This window comes from Phodopus roborovskii, unplaced genomic scaffold (genome assembly GCF_943737965.1).
Source record: "Phodopus roborovskii unplaced genomic scaffold, PHOROB, whole genome shotgun sequence".
NCBI classification, from domain to species: Eukaryota; Metazoa; Chordata; class Mammalia; order Rodentia; family Cricetidae; genus Phodopus; species Phodopus roborovskii.
In genome coordinates, this window is record NW_026126408.1 from 13344494 (window position 1) to 13367496 (window position 23003).

At 40.8% G+C, this 23003-nt stretch overlaps 2 protein-coding genes across 2 annotated transcripts in view; one reads left to right on the forward strand and one right to left on the reverse strand.

The window, feature by feature from the left end:
* Positions 1-2424, reverse strand: part of Rbks (ribokinase) — an 82087-nt gene extending 79663 nt beyond the window's left edge. The window contains exon 1 of the mRNA XM_051181823.1: positions 2292-2424. Within this exon, the coding sequence (XP_051037780.1) occupies positions 2292-2383 (92 nt within the window). The 5' untranslated portion in view covers positions 2384-2424. The remainder of the gene's footprint in view (positions 1-2291) is intronic.
* A 291-nt stretch (positions 2425-2715) lies between these two features.
* The window catches only part of Babam2 (BRISC and BRCA1 A complex member 2), a 384291-nt gene continuing 364003 nt past the window's right edge, over positions 2716-23003 (forward strand). The window contains exons 1-2 of the mRNA XM_051181825.1: positions 2716-2860; positions 6569-6720. Of these exons, the coding sequence (XP_051037782.1) occupies positions 6593-6720 (128 nt within the window). The 5' untranslated portion in view covers positions 2716-2860; positions 6569-6592. The remainder of the gene's footprint in view (positions 2861-6568; positions 6721-23003) is intronic.

Consider the following 23003-nt stretch of genomic DNA (forward strand, 5'->3'; position numbering starts at 1 on the left):
ATCCCTAGGATTATCAGTTATGATGGGCTCCAAGAGGATGACGCTCTACACACAGGGGTCTATAGAAGAGGTCTGTCTGCAGGTTTTGTGTATGACTTGGGAGATAGGAATGATTTTCACATTTCTAAAACATTGCTTAAAACATATGACCTACACCATGTAGGACTTACCAAACAAACATTTACTAACTGGTACTTTATAGGAATGTATGCCGACTTCTCCACAAAGATGCATAAGCTTCCTGACTAAGTATCTCAAACCACAACTATATTGTCTGTCACTAAAAAAGAAAAAAAAAAATCATGTCTATCTTGGCATAACTTATGACAAGGTAGGAGCTCAAATACTTCTGAAACAGCAACATTTAAAGTTTAGAGACAGACTTGGTGGTGTATGCCTCTAATCCCAGATACAGCTGGGTAGCAAGGTTAAGGCTTGCCGGAGTTAAGCAGTACAAGTCCATAGGAACTTAGTCTGTCTCAAAATAATAAAAGGTTAGGAGTGTGGTTCAGTGGTAAAGTGCTTTGCTGGGCATGCAAAGGACCTGGGTTCAATTCCATCATAACACATACAAAGGCATGTAAAATTTAACTATTTGAAGTTCTCTTTCTGTTGCTACACTTTTAAAAAAATGATTTTATTTTTAATACTGTGTGTATGTGTGGGTTTGGGCAGAGGAATGCAGTACCCTTAGAGGCTAGGCAGTGTGGGATCACTTATAGTTCAATGCTCCTAACTGTTGAGCCATCTTTCTAGTCTCTGCAACATACTGACTGGGGTTTCTGTCAATCACACTTGCCTCTACCAGTCTCCCTTTTTTGTCCCACTTTTTATGCTGAGTTTGATAATTTGGTAATACATATTCATCTATCCTGTCTATTGTGTGTATGTGTGCATCATACATGAGGAAGTCAGTCAGTTTTTGTCCTTACACCAAGTGGGCTCCAGAGACTGAACGCAGGTCATCAGACTTAGGACAAGTACCTTTCCCCCCAAAGCCAGTGGTTCTTAATCTTCCTAATGCTATGGCTCTTTAATACAGTCCTCATGTTATGGTGACCCCCCCGCCATAAAATTATTTTTGTTGGCTGGGCAGTGATGGAGCATGCCTTTAATCCCAACATTTGGGAGGCAAAGTAAGTTCCAGAACAGCCAGGACTACACAGAGAAACTCTGTCTTGAAAAATAAAATTATTCATAACTGTAATTTTGCTGCTGTCATGAATCGTAATGTAAATACTTGATGCGCAGATCCTCCAAAGGGTCAAAACCTATGGGTTGAGAACCACTCCTAAGCCATCTTGATGACCCTAATGACAATTTGTAAATGTTTTTTTTTTTTTTTTTTTTTTTTTGGCAAGATTAAGTTGGATAGATGAAAATCATGGAGCTATTTTTAAAGTAGATATAGGTAGTTGGGTGCAAGGATTTGGTTACTTTGATTACAGAAAGGCCTTATTTCAAGGTTCTCTGTTATCATTTGGAAATAAATTTAGGGTCAGATGAGGTCTTAATCGTAGTAGACTTAATCATTTAAACATGATATTAAATTGCACTGTATTAGAAATGTGGTTATTAACATAAACAGAACTGGAGTGGTATGGATCTTCTTGGAATATTTGAATTATTTTTCTGCAACACGTATACTTTTATGCATAAAAACCGTTTTTATAAAAACAAAGATGACACAAACCAGAAAGACCTCTCTTACAATCTAACTCAACTATTTTCAGTTAGCATATTTTTTTAGTAGTTACAATTGTCATGTCTTTTTTCTTTTGTTTTGTTTTTGAGTCACACTTGAGTTTACCACAAGGTTGACCCATGGCTCATTTCTACATAAAAGTAAACTGTAAATATGAAACACTGCAGGAATGCCAACAATCGACAGAGTGGAAAGGTGTGTGTCTTTTTGCTTCGACGCCTTATTTCACACGTGTTCAAGTCAAGTAATACCCCATTGGGGCTGGTTGACAACACTCTTCTTGGCCTTACAGCCCTGTAGGGTAGGTACATTCTCTGAGGTTAAAATGCCATTGGGCAGCCTGGCCAACAACCAGGTGCAGGTGTCTGGGGAGGGGTTGCGGGTGTCTTTCAGCATCAGAGCATGCATTCAGCGGCGCCCAGCCTTTTCCCTTGTCACTGACTTCCACAGACTTGACTTCTGCCTTTTCCACGTCACCAGTGGCGCTGTGGACCTGAAGCTCACAGCAAAGCTCCACGGTGGGTGCCCACAGATCCGAGGCCCGGGCTCTCCCTCCCGAGACCCTGCGCTGCGACCCCGCACTAACCTGACCAGGTCGGTCATGCAGGAACCCACCACTACCACCGCTGCCTCCACCTCCTCCTGCCAGGGCCTCCCGGGCTCCCCAGATGCCGCCATTACTACCTTGCTCGACCCGGACGTTGCCCTTTGCCCTTTGCCTGACCCCGTAACCAGAGACGCCGCTCCTTCTTCCCTAACGACGCGGCCGTCCCCCACGCCTGTTTGGGTCGCCCACCCGAATGCCCGTGAGATCTCCCCGGCCCCCGGCTTCTCCCCGTTCGTCTAGGACCCTGTGCCCGCCCCGCCGCACGGCACAGGGCTCAGCCACCACGGCGAGAGTCGGCGTCGCTCGCCCGACTCGAGGCGGGAGCCGCGGGGAAGCTTCAGGCACTACCCGGCCGCCTTCCTTAGCTTCCGGCTGGGCTCGGCGCGGGCACGCGCACGCCTGCCCGGCTCCGGAGGGGGCGGGACGTCCGGGGGAGCGCGCACGCATCCGGCCCGCGGTTCGCGCGCAGGTCGGTGCGTCGGTCGGGGGCGCGCTCGGGTAACCTGTACCCTGTCCAGTCGCCGGTTACTGATCGGACTAAGTTCCAGGTACCTGGACCCGGGCTGGTGCGGGGAGGTTGGATCTCAGTCGCACAGGTGGCACAGAGAGCCATGTTTGAGGATGGCCAGAGAGATAGCCTGTTCCTCAAGAGAAGGCCCGCGTTCCAAAGATGCCCTGCTCGCCCCCAGCACGCGGATCCCCTCAAGAACGAGCCTCCAAGACCTGAGGCTTCTCTCTCTCTCTGTCCCTCCCTTCCTCCCTCCTTCCCACCTTCTCCTCTCCTTCCCTTCCCCTCCCCCCTCTCCACGTATCTTGCTCACTCCTGGTCCCTGATGAAATCTGCTTCTTTTGCGCTTCATGGGGGGAATCATACAATTTGGGGGAAAGGGTTGGATCCCTTTAGGTTTTCCTCAGAGTGGGTGGCCATTCTTCGGATCTGAACACGCTCTTCCCATCCCTCCCCGCTGTTGCCCAGTGGAGAAATCGCACCCCCACAGTAACTTCCCTCGTGCGCCATATGACGTGAACGTGATGCAGCAAGAGGCCACCCTTTCCGTTCCATGACGTCAACGGGGCACATGTTTCCGTGTTTGTCATCCTCCTAATTGCAAGAGCCTGATCGGTGCTTTATACGTCTTTGTATTCCCCAGATAGCCAACCCACCAAAAGACCTTATGTGACCTTACCTTGCGGCAGCAGATTTCTATAAAAGTATATATTTGCATTTTCCTCCTGCAATACGTCAAAATCAGGAAATACAAATTGTAAAATAAGCATTCATGAAAGTCTGGCTACCAAAAATTCCTGCCTCTCAGGGATCCGTTATAAGGGTGCCATGTGCAAAAGAGGGTGTGTGTGTGTGTGTGTGTGTGTGTGTGTGGTGTTTCCAACCCATATCCCTGCATATCGTACCAAAGGACCATCAGCTTTTGTTTATTCACAACTGAAACATCTTTAAGCTACACCAAACCTTGCACTGTCAAAAAGCTGTATTATGACCGCTCTAGAAACAAAGACAGAAATCCATTCCCTCAGGTGTGATCCTAAAGTCTGGACACTTGCTGAAGTGGAATAGGTTGTCCTAATCACTATTGTGGTTTGGCATCTGGAGTAGGTTTGTTTCTTTTGGCATTTTTTAACTAGTGAATCATTCAGGCTAGCTAGCATCAACACTGGGTAGCCTAGCTAGTTTCTAGTGTGCAAATTTATGACCATGTCTTCATATTTAACAAGTGTATGCTTTAAAAAGTCCACTTTGATGCTTTCTTTAGTGGCCAAGGAAGTTAAAGCTTGAGAGGAAAATAGGAAGAGTGGACTTTGAGAGAGGTCTGGACTTGAATTCAAATCCGTCTGTTTGCTCTGTGTGTGACATTAAGTAACTTTGTATTTATAAAATGGAAACAATAGTAAGAAACTACTGTGGGGGGGGGAGTGGTTAGCTGTACAGAAAGGTGAGTAACAGAGAGCTCATGTGTGATGTTTAGAATGTGCTAGTTTTATTTTTCTTTCTTAGAGGAATTTGAGGTAAAATAGTAGGTACTGGGAGGAAAAAATCATGACAAAAATCAGTTATAGTCATGAGCGATTTTTCTGTTTGCTTCTACCAGATGACCGCGTCTGTGTCTTGCGTGTGATGTAAGTAAGCATCTCCTTCAGGAACTGTGACATTGGGGGTTAGAAATCAGGTGGAAGTACTGCAGAATTTAGAAAGAAAAGTCTTCAAGGTGATAGTGTGAGTAGTATATTATTAAAAAAGCAGTTACCCCTGTCATGTGGAAAATGGGAATTGGAAGCCTGCCTTATAAAGGTGGTAAATGGCAATACTGCATAGAGAAGTGCTTTATGAATGATGCAGTGCCATAAAATGTTTATTTTTATGATAGACAGTACAACAGAGGAAATGTTTACTCTTGCCTTGTGATGGATGGTGTATTAGAATGGTACAGGAAAGTCACCTACCAAGGAGTTAGAAAAGACTCATTTGGATACTAAAGTATATGGTATAAAGCTTAACCACTTCAGAAATATTTCTGGGTGGCATCATGGTTTTTTTTTTTTTTTTTGGAAATATCTCTATAGTCATTCCTTTGTAACTATCTAAAATGATAAAACAAGTGTTCAATTTAGTAGAGCTTGTAAGTCCTTATGTGCCATAGTGTATAGACACTAGAACCAGAGCAGCAGGTACTCATGATTGTGACTGAGTGGAAATTAATTAGTTTTCAATGTGGAACTAACCTTTGAGATTGAGAAAGACAATGATCATTTGAATTGACTTATTCACTTCTAAAATAGCAGCTTTCATTTAGAAGTCTATTAGGAATCCATGCACCCTCTCCTCCAGCTCTATGAGTATCCAAGTAGTGTTGATGTGATTTATTGCTTTATATCATTAATGGTAGAGATTCATAGTGACTGAAAAATCAAAGACCAAAAAGACCAATTAGTTTTTGTTGCTAATATCTGGACAGGTCTGTGTTTTTTATAATTTAAGTGTTAAGTACTTTTTTCTTTTCTTTTTTTTTTTTGCTTCTTTTATTCCTCAGGTTCTGCTGTATCTATTCCCTTGTTATTTGTGTGTTTGTGCATGGTATGTATGTGTGTGTATAGTATGCATATCCATTTGCCTTGGTGTGTGCATGTGGTGGATGGAGGTCAGTGTCAATTATCTTCTTCTGTCATTCTCTATCTTAGGGTTGAAACTCTCTGACTGACCTTGGAGTCCACCATTTTGGCTAGCCTGGCTGGTCAGTGAGCCCTGGTGGTCTACCGTGCTGTAACTCCCAGTGCTGGTGTTACAAGTGTGTATCTCTGGGCCTGACTTTCTATGTGGTTGCTGGAGGTTTGAACTCTTGCATCTCCAAGCATGCTCAGCAAACACCTTGTTTATTGAACGCTTTCCTCAGGTGCCTCCCACCCTATCAGGTTTTGAGGGAATATTATATTCTCTGTATCCCTAAGTAATTTTCAGCCTTGCTCCCCTTATTTATTTAAAATAATTTTTAAAATTTATTTTTATAAATCTATTATTTGATGCCATATTTTGAGCATGAGTCTTAGGTATGGACCTAGCCAGTAGTATCCTTGGTCCTGGCCAGTAGTTAACAAAGCTTGCTTCAAATTTGGCTAAAAAAAAAAAATCTAATATTTGAACTTACCATTTAATTTATTTATTATTAAAATGTTCCTGAATAATAAATGTATGTTAAATGCATTTGTTATGTGTAAGAATTTCAGGTTGTAGTCTTTGTTGGGGAGAGTTCATGTAAACAGGTAGTCCTAATCCACCATGGAAGGACTTATTAAGAAAGGGATGACAGCTGTAAATGCTCTAGCAAGTAACAGTTGGTTGTGTTTGCTTTAGAATTTTGTATGTTGTCACCATTCAGGCTCTTTGTCCTCATGGGGACACAGGTGCAGGGATACCTAACTCTGTGATGTGTGTTTTGTGAGTTCTGGGGACAGGACTGTTAGGGAAGGCTTCTCTCTGTCAACACATGAAGCTGTGCAGCTTAAGGGGACTGAGCTAGTGAAGGGTCATCTTTGGAAAGGAGGAGGGTTTCTTTCATTCCTAAAAAGCGTGGAACAGCCCAGCCCATGCTTTGAATATCTGAGCAGCAGGGATCTGATTTCTTCCGGAAGACTAATGGTGGAGCAAGTTCTGAGCACTGTGCTAGCTTCCAGCAAGCTTGTTACAGCTTTATCTCTATGTTGCACCTGGTAAACTGATCACCTTTCTTTCTTTCTACTTCCAGTGGTGACTTATAAATCAAGTTACAATGTCTCCAGAAATTGCCTTGAACCGCATTTCTCCAATGCTGTCCCCATTCATATCTAGTGTGGTCCGAAATGGAAAGGTGGGGCTGGATGCTACAAACTGTTTGAGAATAACGGACTTGAAGTCTGGGTATGTACCAGAACTAACACAACTTTTTCTTTACAATAAACCTTTCTTCCTGGATTTGTGAAAATTGATCATCACAGGTAGCTTTCAAGTCATGATCTCATTACCGGCTGATCCAGTTGAGTTAGAAAAAAATGTTTAAGTGTGTGTGTGTGTGTGTGTGTGTGTGTGTGTGTGTGTGTGCGCACGCGTGGGCTGATGGTTGAACTCATTATCTCACACATGCTAGAGAAGAACTTGACCACAGCATTACATGCTGCCCCCAGTTCATTTGGTTTTGTACAGTTTCTGACATTTTATGCTTCTTGTGTTGTAAGTGTATGTGTGTGTGTCCACATGTGGGCATTATGTGCCATTTATTTCTATGGGAATGCTCCTGTATTTTTTTCTGGCTTATCTCTTTGGGTGTTAGCACATGTGTTTCTCCTTCATTGGCTTGCTTTTGTGTTTACTGCAATCTGACATACACTGTTGGGTTTAGAGATGCTGTGTCTGACATCATTTGATAATCTCCTTTAATATAAAAATGAGAATAGCTAGCAAGAATGAGTCATTCTTCACTATGGGTTTGAAATGTCCACTGTAATACCTGGATATGTTGTATTAAAAAATACAAAACTCCAAACAAAACAAAATTAAAAAAAAAAATAAAGAAAAAAGTAAGTGTAAAGACCTGCCACATTTCATTTGGAAATCAAATTAGATCTGCAGAAAAGATGGAAAATACTCTAAGAAATTTCACTAGTAATCTTGGTTGTCAACTTGACAGACCTAGGAAGAGGGACCCTCAGTTGAGGAATTGCCTCCATAGGATTGAGCCTGTGGGCATGTCTGTAGGGCATTTACATGACTGTTAAATGATGGAGGAAGAAGGCTCAGTTTGTTGTGGGCAGTGCCATCTTTGGGCATGTCAGCCTGGGCTATTTAAGAAGTGTAGCTGAGCAGTCTCCTGGGGAAGCACGCCAGTAGTCAACATTCCTCCAAGGTGTGTGTCTCAGGTCTTATCTCCAGTCCCTGTCTGAGGTCCCCCTGTCTCAGATCCTGCCCTAGCTTCTCTCAGTGATGGACTAGGGTCTGTAAGGTGCAACAAACCCTTCCCTTAACTTGTTTTTGGTCAGTATTTTATCAGGGCATTACAGAAGCAAAGTAGGACAGAAATTCTCATTTTTTTTTTTTTTTTTTTTTTAACATTCTCGGTCATTTTATAGTTCTTATTTGAGTTTGGCTGTTTTCCCCTTTCATGGCATATAAATTGTATTTAATTGTTAAGTGTCCTCAGTTTCCCTAACCTATCTTTAGTCTTTCTTTGCCATGAATTACCTTGGCAATCTTAAAGAATATTGGTTACATACTTTGTGATATGTCCCTCTGTATGATGCTTTCTTGCATTTAAATCAGAACTTTATCCCCTTCCCCAAGAGCACTAGAGCAGTCCACCTCAGTGCTTGTCAATGTGATGCTCTTGTCTTTTTATGTGATCCTCCTGCCTTAGCTTCCTGAGTAGCTGGGATAACAGACACCACACCATTCAGCCATGCAGCCAGGAGGTGACACCACAACACAGCAGTGCTGCTAACCTGTGCTTGACACTTTAGGCATATTCTATGCATTTTCAATATACAATCGTCCCAATTTCTGATGCGTTTGATAGGTTATTTCCTCTTTGTAAGCCAGAGAGTAAATATCTGTTGTCATTTGTTCCCATCTTTTGTGTTTGGGAGGTTTGTCAAGTGGCTCTGTGATATTTTAACCTATCCCAATTATTATTTTTTCTCACTAGAAATGTCACCCCCCCCATGGAAGAGCAAGTAAACAAAGTTTTATTGAGAAGTACAGTAAGCATTAGAGAGTGGTCCAGGAGATGGGTGGTCTAAGATGTTGCATGCTTGGTTCTCTCTTAGTTATCCTTGTTAGGCTCTTTTACCTTCACATTTTTTTTTTACATTGTATCTATTTATATATCTACTTATATTTCATCTGTCTATCTATGTGAACATGCATGTACAATGCATGTGTGGAAGTCAGAGGACAACCCAAATCCTGAGGATTGATCTCAGGTCATCAGGCTTGGATGACAAGTGCTATTTAACCAACTGAACCATTTCATTGAGTAGCATTTCTGTTTTCTTTTAGCCCCACAGTGCTTAGGGTGTGAGTTGTAATTGGGATACATATTTCTGATTTCTGTTTATTCCTCCTTGTAAGGCATAGTACACAGAAAGTATGTCCGAGGAGATGTTTTGGAGGTTATTGTTAGGTCTTGTTAGGAATTGTATTAGCTACTTTTGAAAAGATGCTATTGAAGTACCCATTTCCCACATTTGACCGATAGGCTAAATAGATAGGCAAGGATCAAATCAAAGCAAGATATTCTCTGTCTCTTTCTGTCTCTCTATCTCTCTCTCTCTGGCAATTCATCCTTACTTCCCTTATGGACCCTGGGTTTTTCCTGTATCTTTTAGGACTATGTGCTCTTCTAAGCTTCATCACTAGGCCATCAGTCTCTTAAGGCCAGAGATCTTACTGAACTTACTTGTGTGCTTCTGTGAGCTTCCTGTGGTGCCTCCCACACATAGTATGGTGAATAGGGGCTGAATGAGTGGGTGGATGGGGTAGGTGTCTCACGGGTTACTTAGTTTGGGAGTCACAGTATCTTTGTTCTGGTTACACATAATTCTAAAAATTGACATTCCCTGACAAACAACCTGACACTTTTGAAGTTATAGCAAAAATATATTACAGCATTAGATTTATTTCTTGAAAAAATTTACATCTATTTATGTTTTTTAGGTTTATTTATTTATTTATTTCATTTTATGTGTATGAGCATTTTGCCTGAATGTATGTATATGAGCACATGTGCTTGTCTGGTGCCTGCAGAGGTTGGAAGAGGGTATTGGATCCATGGGAGTGGAACCGTGATATGGTGCTGGGAACCAATGCTGGGTTCTCTGCAAGAGCAACAAACATTCTTAACCACTGAGCCATCTCACTAGCTCCAGATTTATTCTTTTAGGTAGAATATATACGGAGATCTAAAGGGGCCACTGTTGATTACAGGGACTCGCCCCGTGAGCGTTCTAAAGGGTTATTAATTCTCTACTGTGTGGTAACTTGTTCACAGGCTTGTGCTATTTGCAGGATGCTATACTTTGTCATTTTCAGTGAGTTTTGTAATCTTGGAGATGTCTAAGTGTCTGCTCAGCACTCTGTAATGATGGCTGGCAAGTGTAACGGGAAGGCAGAGCAGCTCGCTACAACCTGTGACAGCTGAGCCTTAATATCCCTTTTTGGCATATTGCAGTGACTCAACCTCATTGGCACATGACTGTGTTTGGGGCATCTGCTGTGACATCCCATCCACCCACAACTACCTGTTGAGTTTTTTGGTGCATGTTCTGAATTTTGTTACTTAGTTAAAAATAGATATCCTCAGTGTAAGTACTTGATTACTAAAGAGGGTAATTTTAAAAGATGAGTGGTGTGCATTCTTATGATTGAGCTCAGTTGGGCTGTGTCTGTCTCTAGCTTTCTTTCTTTGTCTGTCTGGAGGGAAGCTGCTACTCTGGAAGGCAACACACTAAAGATGGCAGTTTTAATACTTTAATATGTAGATGCTCACTTGGCTTATATTGCTTTTTTTTTTTATTGATGTCATTCTTTCTCCCTGAGCATGTCTCCATTATCTATCTATCTATCTGTCTATCTACTTACCTACCTATCTATCTCATGTAATATCTATTATCTATATGATACTATATATATATGTGTGTGTGTATATATATATTTTTGACATAGGCTCTCTACATAGCCCATTTTGGAACTTACTATGGCCTTAAAATCACAGAGCTCTGTCTGCCTCTGCCTCTCTAGGGCTCTAAACAGTATCTTTTTTGCATGTGTAAAAAGTGTTTACAAGCGATATACGCTATATATCCATGTGAAATTTGCTTGTTTTGCTATTTTCATTAATTTTTTTGTGAGACATGGTCTCACTATATTTTCTATGCTGGCCTTGAACTCACAATTCTGTTCAGCTAGGTTTATAGTCAGTGTACTACCACACCTGGTTTTTCTAGTTTTAAGCTGGTAATATTTGTGTTTATATCCATAGTTCTTTCATTTGAACTTGTGTATCATAGTCCATTGTGTGAATATGTCCCCCATTTAAAATTAGTAACTTTTGTTTATTCTTTGACAATTTCTATATGTATATAACAAATCTTTATCATGCATACCCATAATACCCCTATCCTATTCCTCCTCAAACACTCCTCAGCATGTCTCTTCCACTTTAAAATGTCTTCAGGTTTTAATTCATTATTAAATTTTTATGTCAAAGAGTACCACAGTAAACATTCTGTTGTGTCCATGCAAGAAGATGCATATGAGAACCTTGTCTCAGGTAGTTTCTCAACCTGGGTATGTTGATCTATTAGTGTTGTAAAATCAAGAGAGTGAGTCATAGCAACATTCAAGAAGGGAAAAAGAACAGAATGGAAAACTCTAATAAGTCATGTATAGTAAGGAGAAAGTATTATGTAAAATAAGTCTAAGTGTACTGGGTGGGTCATAATGAAAAGTAAGTGCAATGATGCAAACAGTCTGCTAGCTGCACCTTGATGGTCTATTCCTAGGAATACAATTACTCACTCAGACTGTTTGCAGCTTATTTTGTATTTGGCTGTAGACACATAGTATCTGTTTCTTTTTACCAGAAAGGTAGGAGAGTCACGGTGGTCTCACTATTACCTGCTGTGCTTGTTTTTTTTTTCTTTTTTCTTTTTCTGTTTCTGTGATCAGATACCTTGACAGAATCAGCTAAGCAAGGAAGGATTTATTTTGGTTTACTGTTCCAGAAGGATGGAGTAGTCATGGTGGGAAGATGTGGCCACAGACTGGGAAGGTATGGGAGTAGGAGAAGGAGAAGCTGGCTGGTCACATTTTATCAGCTCTCAAGAAATGGAGAACAACAGGTAGGAGCAGGCTATAAAATGTCAGGCTGCGTTCAGCAACATACTTTGTTCAGCATGGGTTCAGCACCTAAAAGTGCCATGTCTTTCCAAATAGTGCTATCAGCAGGGAGAAAGCTTCCAACACATGAGCCTAAAGGGAACATTTCCCAGTCAAACCATGGCAGCAATGTCAAACCTAGGTAGTCAAGCCAATCAGTGTGAAATGGCATTTTATTTAGCTTATATCTCTGATCAGTAATTTGTGGTCTGGCATAGAAGTCTAAATTACAAGTGATTTTCCTTTTGAATTTTGGAGGCTTTTCTCTAATTTTGGAGATACCCAAATACACATATTGTCATAATGTCATGCAGGCAGTGTTCTGTCTTATTTCTGTAAGGTTATTAATTTTGGTGAAACTCTTCCGTACTATGCTTATTGTTCACTCTCTTTCATGTGAATGAAAGTTGTTGGCTATTGTGTTGACTGTTGGGAGTCCCTATTTATTAAAGAATATGACTCTAAAATGCATGTTTGAGGCAGCTCTTGAGCATGGACACGTTTACTATTGAGTTTCACTGTAGGGTTACCAGGCAGCAGTTGGGTCTTTGTATGGGGTGATTACTAGATTAATTATTTGAAGGTCTTTCTCTAGGCTATAAAATAAACCCATGTGGATGCATGTTGTATTTATCATCAAAATTCCAATTTGTAGATCAAGCAATCTCCACACTTTAGGGCTTTTGATAGCCTTCATCCAGTAGTATATTATATGCACTAACACTCACATACACACTCCAGAAAGTGCATTTGAAGTTGCTTTTTGTTTTCACTGTGAGACCCTGGCTGTCCTGGAACTTATTCTGTAGACCAGGCTGGCCTTGAACTCACAGAGATCTGCCTTGCCTCTGAGTGTTGGGATTAAAGGCCTGCACTACCAATGCCCAGCTAAAGCTGTTGGTCTAATAACAGTATATAAAATTGCCAATTCCTCTGCATTCCTAATTTTGATATTCATAAAGTTTTAAAGATTACTTGTTAATTTAATAGACATGGTACTTAGTCATTTGCTTTGTCTTAATTGTTTATGTGTATGTGAGAGAGGAGTGAGCAAGTGGGGTATTTGTCTTTTTATTAGTAATTTATAAGACCCTTTGTGTGTTACCAAATGTAACATTCTACATGTTATGCCTATGTTCTTACCAACTTTTCAGTGTCTTTCAGTTAAGTCTTGGTTTATGTAATATGGAGAAGCTGTTCGTTTTATCCCGTTTTTGAAGCCTTGATAAATGTATCTTCTATTGGAGGATAGTAGGCAGTGCATAGCTTCCTCCTTCCTGTTTTGTCTTCAGAGGCCACTGCTCTTGTGGCTCTCTTTTATTCCTTCTAAGGACATTCTTTGTGTCTCTAAATCTTGTTTGTTCTTTCTCTGTAAAGCACTGGCCATGTTGGATTGCTCTAACGGCCTTGGAAAATCATGCCTTCCTTTATCTGTTGTCCTTTGAATGTAGCCTGGCCTTGTCTGTGGTCAAGACGCTGTTTCCTTATTTTTTTTTTTTTAAAATATTTTTAAGAAAAATCTTTATGTGTTTGTGTGTGGGTCTGAGTGAGTGTTTGTATGTGTGTCATGTGTGTGCAGGCAGAGGCTAGAAGAGGGTGTCAGCTGGCCTAGAACTGGGTGGTTGTGAGCAATCTGGTGTGTTAGAAACAAACACTAGGTTTTGTGCAAGAGCAGCGTGCATTCTTTACTGCTGAGCCACCTCTCCAGCCCATTTCTTTACTCTTTTAGTGTGGGGTTCTTTGTGACATGGATTTTACTAATAGAATATGAGAAAGTGATGCCTAACCTCTGAGTCTTGGCCTTAAGAGCTTGGCAGTTCTGTTTCTATCCTCTTGGGATACCATGATTGACATGTTCATGGATCTCCTTGAGAGAGAATGGCACATTAATTCCAGCTGCACTTAGCCCTATAGCTAACATCCTAGGCCTGTTTAGACAGCACGCAGACCAGAGGAGGGGGTTTTATCCAGGAATGGTAGGTATGAGTGGTGTTGAGCTCTGCTAATGTGGGCATGGGGGGTGGTAGAAGTTCACCTAAACTTGGTGCTTAGCTATGTTCTACAAACAGCTGGACACTCAAGTGTGGTGCTGATGTTTTGTTGATTTTACCAAGTGCTCTTTAGGAAGATGATCTCGAGATATTTCTAGCTAGAAGAAACATAGGCTCTATACTTCTCATGCTCTTTGCCCCCCCCCCCCCGATCTTTATCCCAGTAACTGTCTATCTAGCTGTACTCTGATTATACAAGTAATTTTAATTAGGCCATTTATGGAGCTTTTAATACTTAAAGGTGCTGCCATAGCTAGGAATGATGTACTTTAGTAATCCCAGCTCTAAGAGAGGCAGGAAGATCTCAAGTTCAAGGCCCAGCTAGGCTACAGAGCTAGGCATGTGCTGCTCAGTAGGATCACATCTCAGAGTTGGAAGTAAGAAGAGCCTTTGAGACAGCTCAGTGGTCAGACAGAGTTGAAACAAAAATCCAAACAAAACAAGTGCCTTTCTGACCACAGGTGGTTTTGTAATTTATATTTTGTAGTTAGGATTTTAAGTGGTAGTATTGGCCTTGATCCAGTAGACCCTGATATCACTCACTTGGGAACTTTTGGGACCAGAATCTGGAGTGGTCAAACTTTGATAAATGTGGGTTGGATTTTATGTAATGTGAAACTCCGGCTTTTCATGTTCTGCAATGACTTCATTTCAGGGTGACTTAAAATATTTTGTATGGAGGTTGGGGTGGAGAAAGGGTGATGGGAATTAATGAGTTTAATGTGGAAAGAAATAGTGCAGAAGATTCTAGTTAAGGTCTGACTCAACTAACTTCAAATTGTTCAAGGGAACAATGACAAAACGTCCCACTGTTGCTTTCATACTTTTTATTCTGTAAAATTTAAAAACTGTTTATTTTTATTTTATGTACTTGGCTGCATGCATGTAAAGTGCACCATGGTGCCCATGGAGCTCAAAAGGTGTCATTTCCCCTGGAACTGGAGTTAATGGATCTATGTCAGCCCCAGTGTGGGAGTTGGGAACCAAATGTGGGTCCTCTGAAAACAGAACAAATGCTCTTAATCACTGGGCCATTTCTCTGGCCCTTTATTCTGCACAAAAAAGAAAAAAAATTTAGTTATGTGTTGGCCTTGTGTCTGTGTGGAGTTATTGACACATGAGTGCAATTGTCCTTTCTTTGTCTTAGTGAGGGTTTCTATTGCTGTGAAGAGATACTATGACTATAGCAACTCTTATAAAGGGAAACATTTATTTGTGGTGGTTTGCTTACAGTTGAGAGGTTTAGTCTAGTATTGTCACGGCAGGAAGCAGGGCAGCATGCAAGCAGACTTAGTGCTACAGAAGGAGCTGAGAGTTCTTACTCCTTGACTCACAGGCAACAGGAAGTGTTCTGAGACATTGGGTGGAGACACCGGGTGTGGCTTGAGCATATATGGGACCTTAAAGCCTGCCTCCACAGTGACACACTTCCTCCAACAAGGCCACACTCACTTCAGCAAAACCACACATCCTAATAGTGCACCACTTTATGAGCTTATAGGGGCCAATTACATTCAAGCTACTACACCCTTAGAGGCCTGAAGAGGGCGTTGGATCCCCTGGAGCTGGAGTAACAGTGGTTGAGTGATGGGAACCATACTATAAGAGCTATATGTGCTATTAACCACTGAACCTTTTCTTTAACCCCCATTCTCTACAATTTTAAAATAGTATTTTGTGAGTAGTTTTTATTTTGCTTGACTCTGCATTTAGAAGATAAGTGACAGCCTTTTGGTTGGTTTATGTTAATAAGGGTATAACTGTGTTTTAAGGTTCCAAATTAGTTATTCTATGCTATCACTTTACATGCTAACAGGGACCATATACTTGTGTAGAAAGGTGAAATGCCACCCCATTTACATTTATTTATTTTGTGTGTATAAGTATGACAGCCAAAGAATAACTTGTAGCATCCTCCATCAACCATGTGGATGGTGGGTTGTCAGGCTGGTGGCACGTGTTTTTACACACTGACCCATCTTGCTGGCCCTAGATTAGCTCCCTGTTTTAGCTTCCATGTTGCTCAATAGTCTTGATTTTTGTGCCATGTTGCTTAAGAAATGATTTTATAACCTTCCTTTACAGTGCCCCATTTCCTGAGTAATTTGGTTATCTTTCTCATGGCACGCCATGAAAGTCAAGTTTATCCCACTGACCTTGCTGCTCTTGACTTTTTATCTTCTCAGAAGGTTTTTTTTTTTTTTTTTTAATCTCAACTTTTGCTTTTGCCAATTTCTGGACAGCAAGTCTTGAATCAAGTTGATGTTTTGGAGGACATTTTCATCTTTTAAATCCTCAATGATTTTTTTTTCCATCTGTGGACTTTTAGATATTTTTTATTTAAAATATTATTTTTGGTAGTTGATTAAATAATTGATGTACAGGTACAGATTTTATTTTTGCACATACTTTTTTAATGTGATAAAGTATATTTATCACTTTATAATGTGTAGTTCTTACCATTAAGTACACCCAAATGTGTGGCATATGGAGAGGTTGTATATGTGACCAATCCTTTTTGTGCAAACTCAGCCATTCCAGTGAAACAGTAACTTGCTAGTCTTTCCTTCACCCAACCACTGGCAACTGCCATTTTGCTTTGTCTCTATGAGTTCAACTATTTTAGATAGTAAGTGGCTAACTTTTTCACTTTGTATAGTCAAGATTAATCCATATTGTAGCATGTATCAGAATTTTCTTTCCTTTTAATGCTGAGTAATATTCCATTGTATATTGTGTCTGTGTATGTTTGTGCATGCACACATATGTATATCACATTGTGTACCTCTTTCAATGATGTCTGTTGCATGTGTTGTTTGGCTGTTGTGAATAATGTTGCTTTTGGTGAAGTGTCCAACTATCAGAGCTTGTTTTCTAGGACTTGCTTGATGGTATGTCAATTCATCATATAATTTCCTACAATATGGACTGTAGAAAGGTAACATGTAGCACTCTTTTACAGTATTGATAATGACATTTGATGCACAAAATTTTTACCTTGTTGAAATTCAAGGTGTTTAATATACATTCTTTATTAAATTAACCTTTGAAAGGTTGAAATCACTTCTTTAGCCTCCTTCACATTTAGTACTGTCTTTCTATTTTTTTTTTTTCCTTTAAAGGCTAGAAAAGGGGCTAGGGAAATGGCTCACTTGGTAACATGCTTGCCACACAAGCATGAGAATGTGAGTATAGATTCCTTAGCACCCATATCAAAACCAGGCATGGGAGCACACATCTATAACCCCAGAGCTAGCAGGGAGGTGTTGGGGGGGGGGTGGAAAGAGGCAAATATTGGAGCTTACTGGTGAGTCAGTCTAACCAAATTGATGAGCCTCAGGTTCTGCAAGAGACCTGTCTCCAAAACCAAGGTGGAGAGCCATGGAGGAAGACACAAGGCATTGACTTCTGGCTTTCATGTGTGCACATGTGCACATAAACCTGCACATGTACAGCCACTCATGCACAAATGTGAATTCTCTCTCTCTCTCTCTCTCTCTCTCTCTCTCTCTCTGTCTTTCTCTCTCTCTCTCACACACACCTACTTGAATTCATACACCCCCACACATGACCAAAAAAATGTTATGTTGAAATTGAGCCAGATTTTCATGTTACTGGCATCCCCTTCCAAGAGAGATTAAAACATTCACTGATGCACCTGCTTCCTCCAGAGTAGAAGCCTTTTAATCTAGAGTTAGTGATAAGATTGTTATGATTAGGGAGGTAGGGTGTAGATCATGCCAAGTCATTGGTTAACTCAAGCAACACCAGGTAAGGACAATAATGTAGTAGCTGCTGTGAATAATGCTGTCTTTGTAATATAAGTGCTTTGATGACTGTATTGTATTCTTTACATAGTCTTTCCTTATCTACAGTTTCACTTTCTGTAGTTTCAGTTATTTACAGCCACCCACAATTAAAAAACACTAGTATTTCTTGGGACTCTAAAGAGAAAAAGCAGCCATGTTCACATGGCTTTTATGATTGTACATAGTTAACAGTTATTCCATCTCATTCTTGTTCATGGTTAATCTCTTAAAATATCTACTTTGCAAGCTGAACTTTTTTATAGGTACATAGTTGTAGGATACAAGCCCATAAAATCCATAGGATTTAGTAGTGTTGGGTTATTGCTGAAGATCCCACACACTTCAGGTACAGGATTTATGGAATCAAGCTGGCAGTGATTAGGAAGCTTCCCCTACTGGCTTATCTCTTTAGGATAGAAGGTGCTATGTAGGTTCCTTTGGAGAAAGTCATCAGAAGTCATACTCTGCCTTGAACCTGTGAGGTACAGTAATGACTGGAGTGACAAGAAAAGCCTGTGGGTACAATAATGGCATGGACATTATGGGACTATGCTTTCAGTTTGGGTTTAAGGCCCTCTCCACACAAGGAATGCATGCCTGAAACTGTACATTTTACCATATGGCCAGGGAGCTCACCTTGCCCAAGGATGAACCTATTTTATTCTTCTAAATGAGCATGGTATTTAACGGCCCTTTTGCTGAATATATAGATCAGCACAGCTCTCAGTGTCAGAGAAGTTTCTTTTCAGTGGATATTGGCTAATGCAGAAACTCAGAACTGGTCAGTGTTAGTGGAGGACTCAGCCACAAATGGAGTGCCTGTTTCCTCCCCCTGAAAAGCCTGGGGACCACAGAAGAGGGGGCAGAAAGGTTATTAGAGCCAAAAGTCAGGGAGGACCAGAGCAAACAATGTTTTCTGGACATGGGGACCTCTGTACTCGGGAATTCATAGCAGCTGTGTTTGCTTGTACAAGACCAGCAAGATAACAAGCCAGCAAACTTCTATCATGGAGGGGGGGGGTGTTCCTGAGCCTCCCTCCCCTAATTGAGGAGCTGTTGACAATTGATGGCTTCTGGTGGTGATACAGGTTTTGTTAAGCTGTGTCCATTGTTAGGCAAACCCTGCTTCAGTGGATGGCCCCACACCTATGAGTGTATGGGCAGCACAAATGGACTTGGTGGGTTTAAAAAAGATGACAGGAAGCTGGGAATGGGGTCAAGAGAGTAGATCTGGGAAGAGTTAGGGAGTGAAAATAGTTAAAAACATTGTATGAAATTCTCAAAGTATTAATAAAAATACTACATTAAAGATCCAAGTAATAATAATAATAAAAAATCATGGCCAGGGTTTCACCAGGGTGTGTATGTCTTGGAATGTATACTCAGGATGAGCTATAGTTACTTAATTTTCTTCATGTTTTCATCTATCTGCCTGCCTGTCTTCTTGTGGGGATGTTGAGAGAATTTCACTGTGTAGCCCAGGTTGGCTCCAGACTCACACAAATTGTCTTGTTTTGGTCTCACTGTTAGTATTGTTTTTTTATCCAAGAGTTTTAGATCCTTGAGGACAATGCCTGTTTTGTTCCACGCTCTATACCCTATTCCTGGCACCAAGTAGTTAATAATTGTTGATGCTATAGGGAAAAACTGTGTTCTGATTGGGAAGAATTCAGGCCTACCACTTGAATGCACTCTCTACATTTCCAAAGGGTCAAGATAAAGTTATGTTGATTGTGATCAAATAACAAGAGGGCATAGCCGGTCTATAGAATAATAGACATAGAATCATTGTAGCTTTGTAGAAAAGTCCTCTTATGTATATGTGTATGGGTGCATATATGTGTACATATGAATGTTTGAGTGCACGGAGAAAGGTTTGGAAAGATACTTAGCAAAGTCAGGTTAACTCAGGAGAGTGAGAATCCATGAACACTGAGGGGTTGACTGGGAGTTTCATCTCTGTAACTTTTTTTTTAACAGCAAAAACATTTTACTTGTACAGTTTGTAGAAAAAAAGTGGATATGCTTATACAAGTTTCTGTTGCAGGACTCCAAAGACAGCAGAAGAGGGAATGTGTGTTGGTATCAGGGAGGTAGACAGATTTTTGGATAGAAGAAACACACTTGGGGAGGACTGGGGCTCAAAGGAAAGCATCTTTGGCATTGGGCACTGGGAACCTGTGTAGGAGCACACAACTTATGTTAAAGAAATGATGAAACTTGAGGAACATCCTTGGCAGGAATGTTGAGTTTACTGTGAGTTGGCAGTGGACACTGACCAGGGCTGCCAGTGGATTTAGAGCGCTAAGTTGACTTAATGTATATTGCTTGTGTGTGTGCATGTTTCCATAAAGATAATTTAGTGCTAGATGTAATGTAAATCTCTTTTCCTTAGGCTGATTTCTTTGCTCCCAGTATATCTGTGTTTACTCTTAAATCCCCCACTTTAAAACATCTAAACACTTGAGGTCATAAGTCTTTGAGAGGTTATGAAACTCTTTGAAGGTTACTTAGCTGATAAGAGGTGGAGGCCTGGACTAGAGCCCAGGTCTTCTCTACCAAATGCTGTGTCCTTTTTTTTTTTTTTTTTTCCCAAGAAAAGATTGGCCAGGAAACCACTTACTGTGATACCCTGTCCAATGGGTTCTAGCCATTGCCATTTATGAAGAAATTTTGGTATGGACACTTAAAGAAAACCTAGTAACTGTTAAAATTCAAATAGAAATTTGTTAGAGGATCAAGATTAGCTCAGTATTAGAAACAACTTCAGAACGGGTTGGGGAGATGGTTCAGTGGGTTAGGGTTCTGGTCACCAAGCCTGAGGACCTGAGTTTGATTCCCAGGACCCACTTGATGGAAGGAGAGAACAGACCCCTTCAAGTTGTCCTCTGACCTCTACACATGGTTTGTGGTGTGTGTGCCCCCTAAAATAAAATAAATGTAAGAAAGAAATGCCTCAGAAAAAGTGACTGGCTAAAACTTTCTTTTTAGACAATAATTTATTGTAATTTGGGCTAAATCTCAGTGATAGGTAATTTGACAAGAATTTGTAGATGTCTAAAAGTTAAGCAGCATGGGGGAAGGAATTTAATTTTATTGTTGAAACTAAGGCAGAAATAAAATACATTTAGTTATTTTATGTATGCTATTGTTTTACTTTTTGACCACAATTATCATTTTTTCATACACAAGTTATTAAATAGTTGAAATCATGGAAGATATTGAAAGTCTTAACTAAAAGTATGATGTAGTTACTAGCATCGTAGAATTATTTTTTACAACATATCATTGTGTGGGTTTATTTTATGGCAATGGGTGATGAGTTCTGTGATGCCAGAACACAGCATGCATATTTTATTTTTCCTTAGTATTCGTTATATATTTTTTTAATCTTTTTTTAAATTTAATTTATTATTTTACATGTTGATCCCAGTTGCCTTTTCCTCCCTCCCTCTTACCCTCTCTGCCCTCTCACATGCACCCTAACCACCCTCCCCTCCCATCCCCCCACCCCAATTCCATATGTAGGGGAATGCCATCCAGTTGGGGTCATGTAGATATGACAGGTCATGTGAAGTAGGGACTAGGGCTTCTCTCCTGTCTCTAAGTTAAGGCAGTTATCCCTCCATGGGGGATGTGTTCTCAAGGTCTTTTTGTGCATCAGGGATACATCCTGGTTCCACTGTCTTAGGTCCCTTAGACTGCTCAGTCCTTCTGGCTGAGACCCATATTCGGGGGGCCTGAGTCAGTCCCATGCTTGATTCCCAGCTATCAGTTTGGGGGCCTGTTAGCTCCTTCTTGTTCAGGTAAGCTGTCTCTATGTGTTTCTGCTGCATGGTCTTGTCCTCTCCATCTGCATCTGGTTCTAGTTTGACTCAGTGTTTATGTATGGGTGTTTGCTCCTGTTTCCAACAGGTATTAGATGAGGGCTCCATGGATAAGTTAGTTGTTGGTCTCACTATCCGGGAAGGGCATTTATGGTAGCCTTTCCACGGAAGCTCAAATTGTTAGTTGGCGGCAGTCTTGTAGTTCTCTAGACCTTTCTTTGGGTTCAATTTTCTCTTCAAACCAATATTGGCTCTGTCTTTTATGTTCTCTCTCTCTCTTCTCTCTCTCTGTCTGTCTCTGTCTCTCTCTCTCTTCTGTCTTCTATTCCTACCCGGACTCAATCTTCCTAGTCACATGTGTTTTCCTCTCCTCCCCTTCGCTTTCTCCTACTTCTCTCTCCATTCACTGCCCCCCCTACTTCCCCTGTTCTCTGGGGGACTTGTCCCTTCCCCCTTCTGTGAGGGACTTTATATGAATCTCTTAGAATACACCTTATATCCTAGTTCCTCTGGTGGTGGTAATTATAGGCTGGTGATCCTGTGTTCTAGGTCTAAAATCCATATATATGAGTAAGTACATACTATGTTCCTCTTTTTGTGACAGGGTTACCTCATTCAGGATGGTTTCTTCAAGTGCCATCCACTTGCCTGTGAATTTCAAGATGCCATTAATTTTTTCTTCAGAGTAGTATTCCATTGTGCCACATCTTCATTATCCATTCTTCAATTGAGGGGCATCTAGGTTGCTTCTAGGTTCTTGCTATTACAAATAGTGCTGCTATGAACATAGTTGAACAAATGTCTTTGTTGCATGGATGTGGATCATTTGGGTATATGCCTAAGAGGGGGATTGCTGGGTCCTGTGGTAAACTAATTCCCATTTTCCCGAGGAACCACCCTACTGATCTCCAAAATGGCTGTATGAGTTTGCACTCTCACCAGCAGTGGAGGAGTGTTCCCCTTTCTCCACATCCTCTCCAGCATAAGTTGTCATTGGTGTTTCTAATTTTAGCCATTCTGGCAGGAGTAAGATGGTATCTCAAAGTTGTTTTGATTTGCATTTCCCTGGTAGCTAAGGATGTTGAGCACTTTCTTAAGTGTTTTTCTGCCTTTTTGATTTCCTTTATTGAGAATTCTTTCTTCAGTTCTGTACCCCATTTTTAAATAGGGTTATTTGGTGTTTTGTTGACTAGTTTCTTGAGTTCTTTGTATATTTTGGAGATCAGCCCTTTGTCGGATATAGGATTGGTGAAAATCTTTTCCCAGTCTGTGGGTTGCTGTTTGGTCTTGTCCACTGTGTCCTTTGTCTTACAGAAGCTTCTAAGTTTGAAGAGGTCCCATTTATTAATTGTTGCTCTCAGTGTTTGTGCCCCTGGAGTTATGTTCAGGAAGCGGTCTCCTATACCAGTTTGTTCAAGAGTACCTCCTACTTTCTTTTCTAAGAGGTTCAATGTGGCTGGATTGATGTTGAAGTCTTTGATCCATTTGGACTTGAGTTTTGTGCATGGTGACAGACATAGGTCTATCTGCAGTCTTATACACACCCTCATCCAATTGTGCCAGCACCATTTGTTGAAGATGCTGTC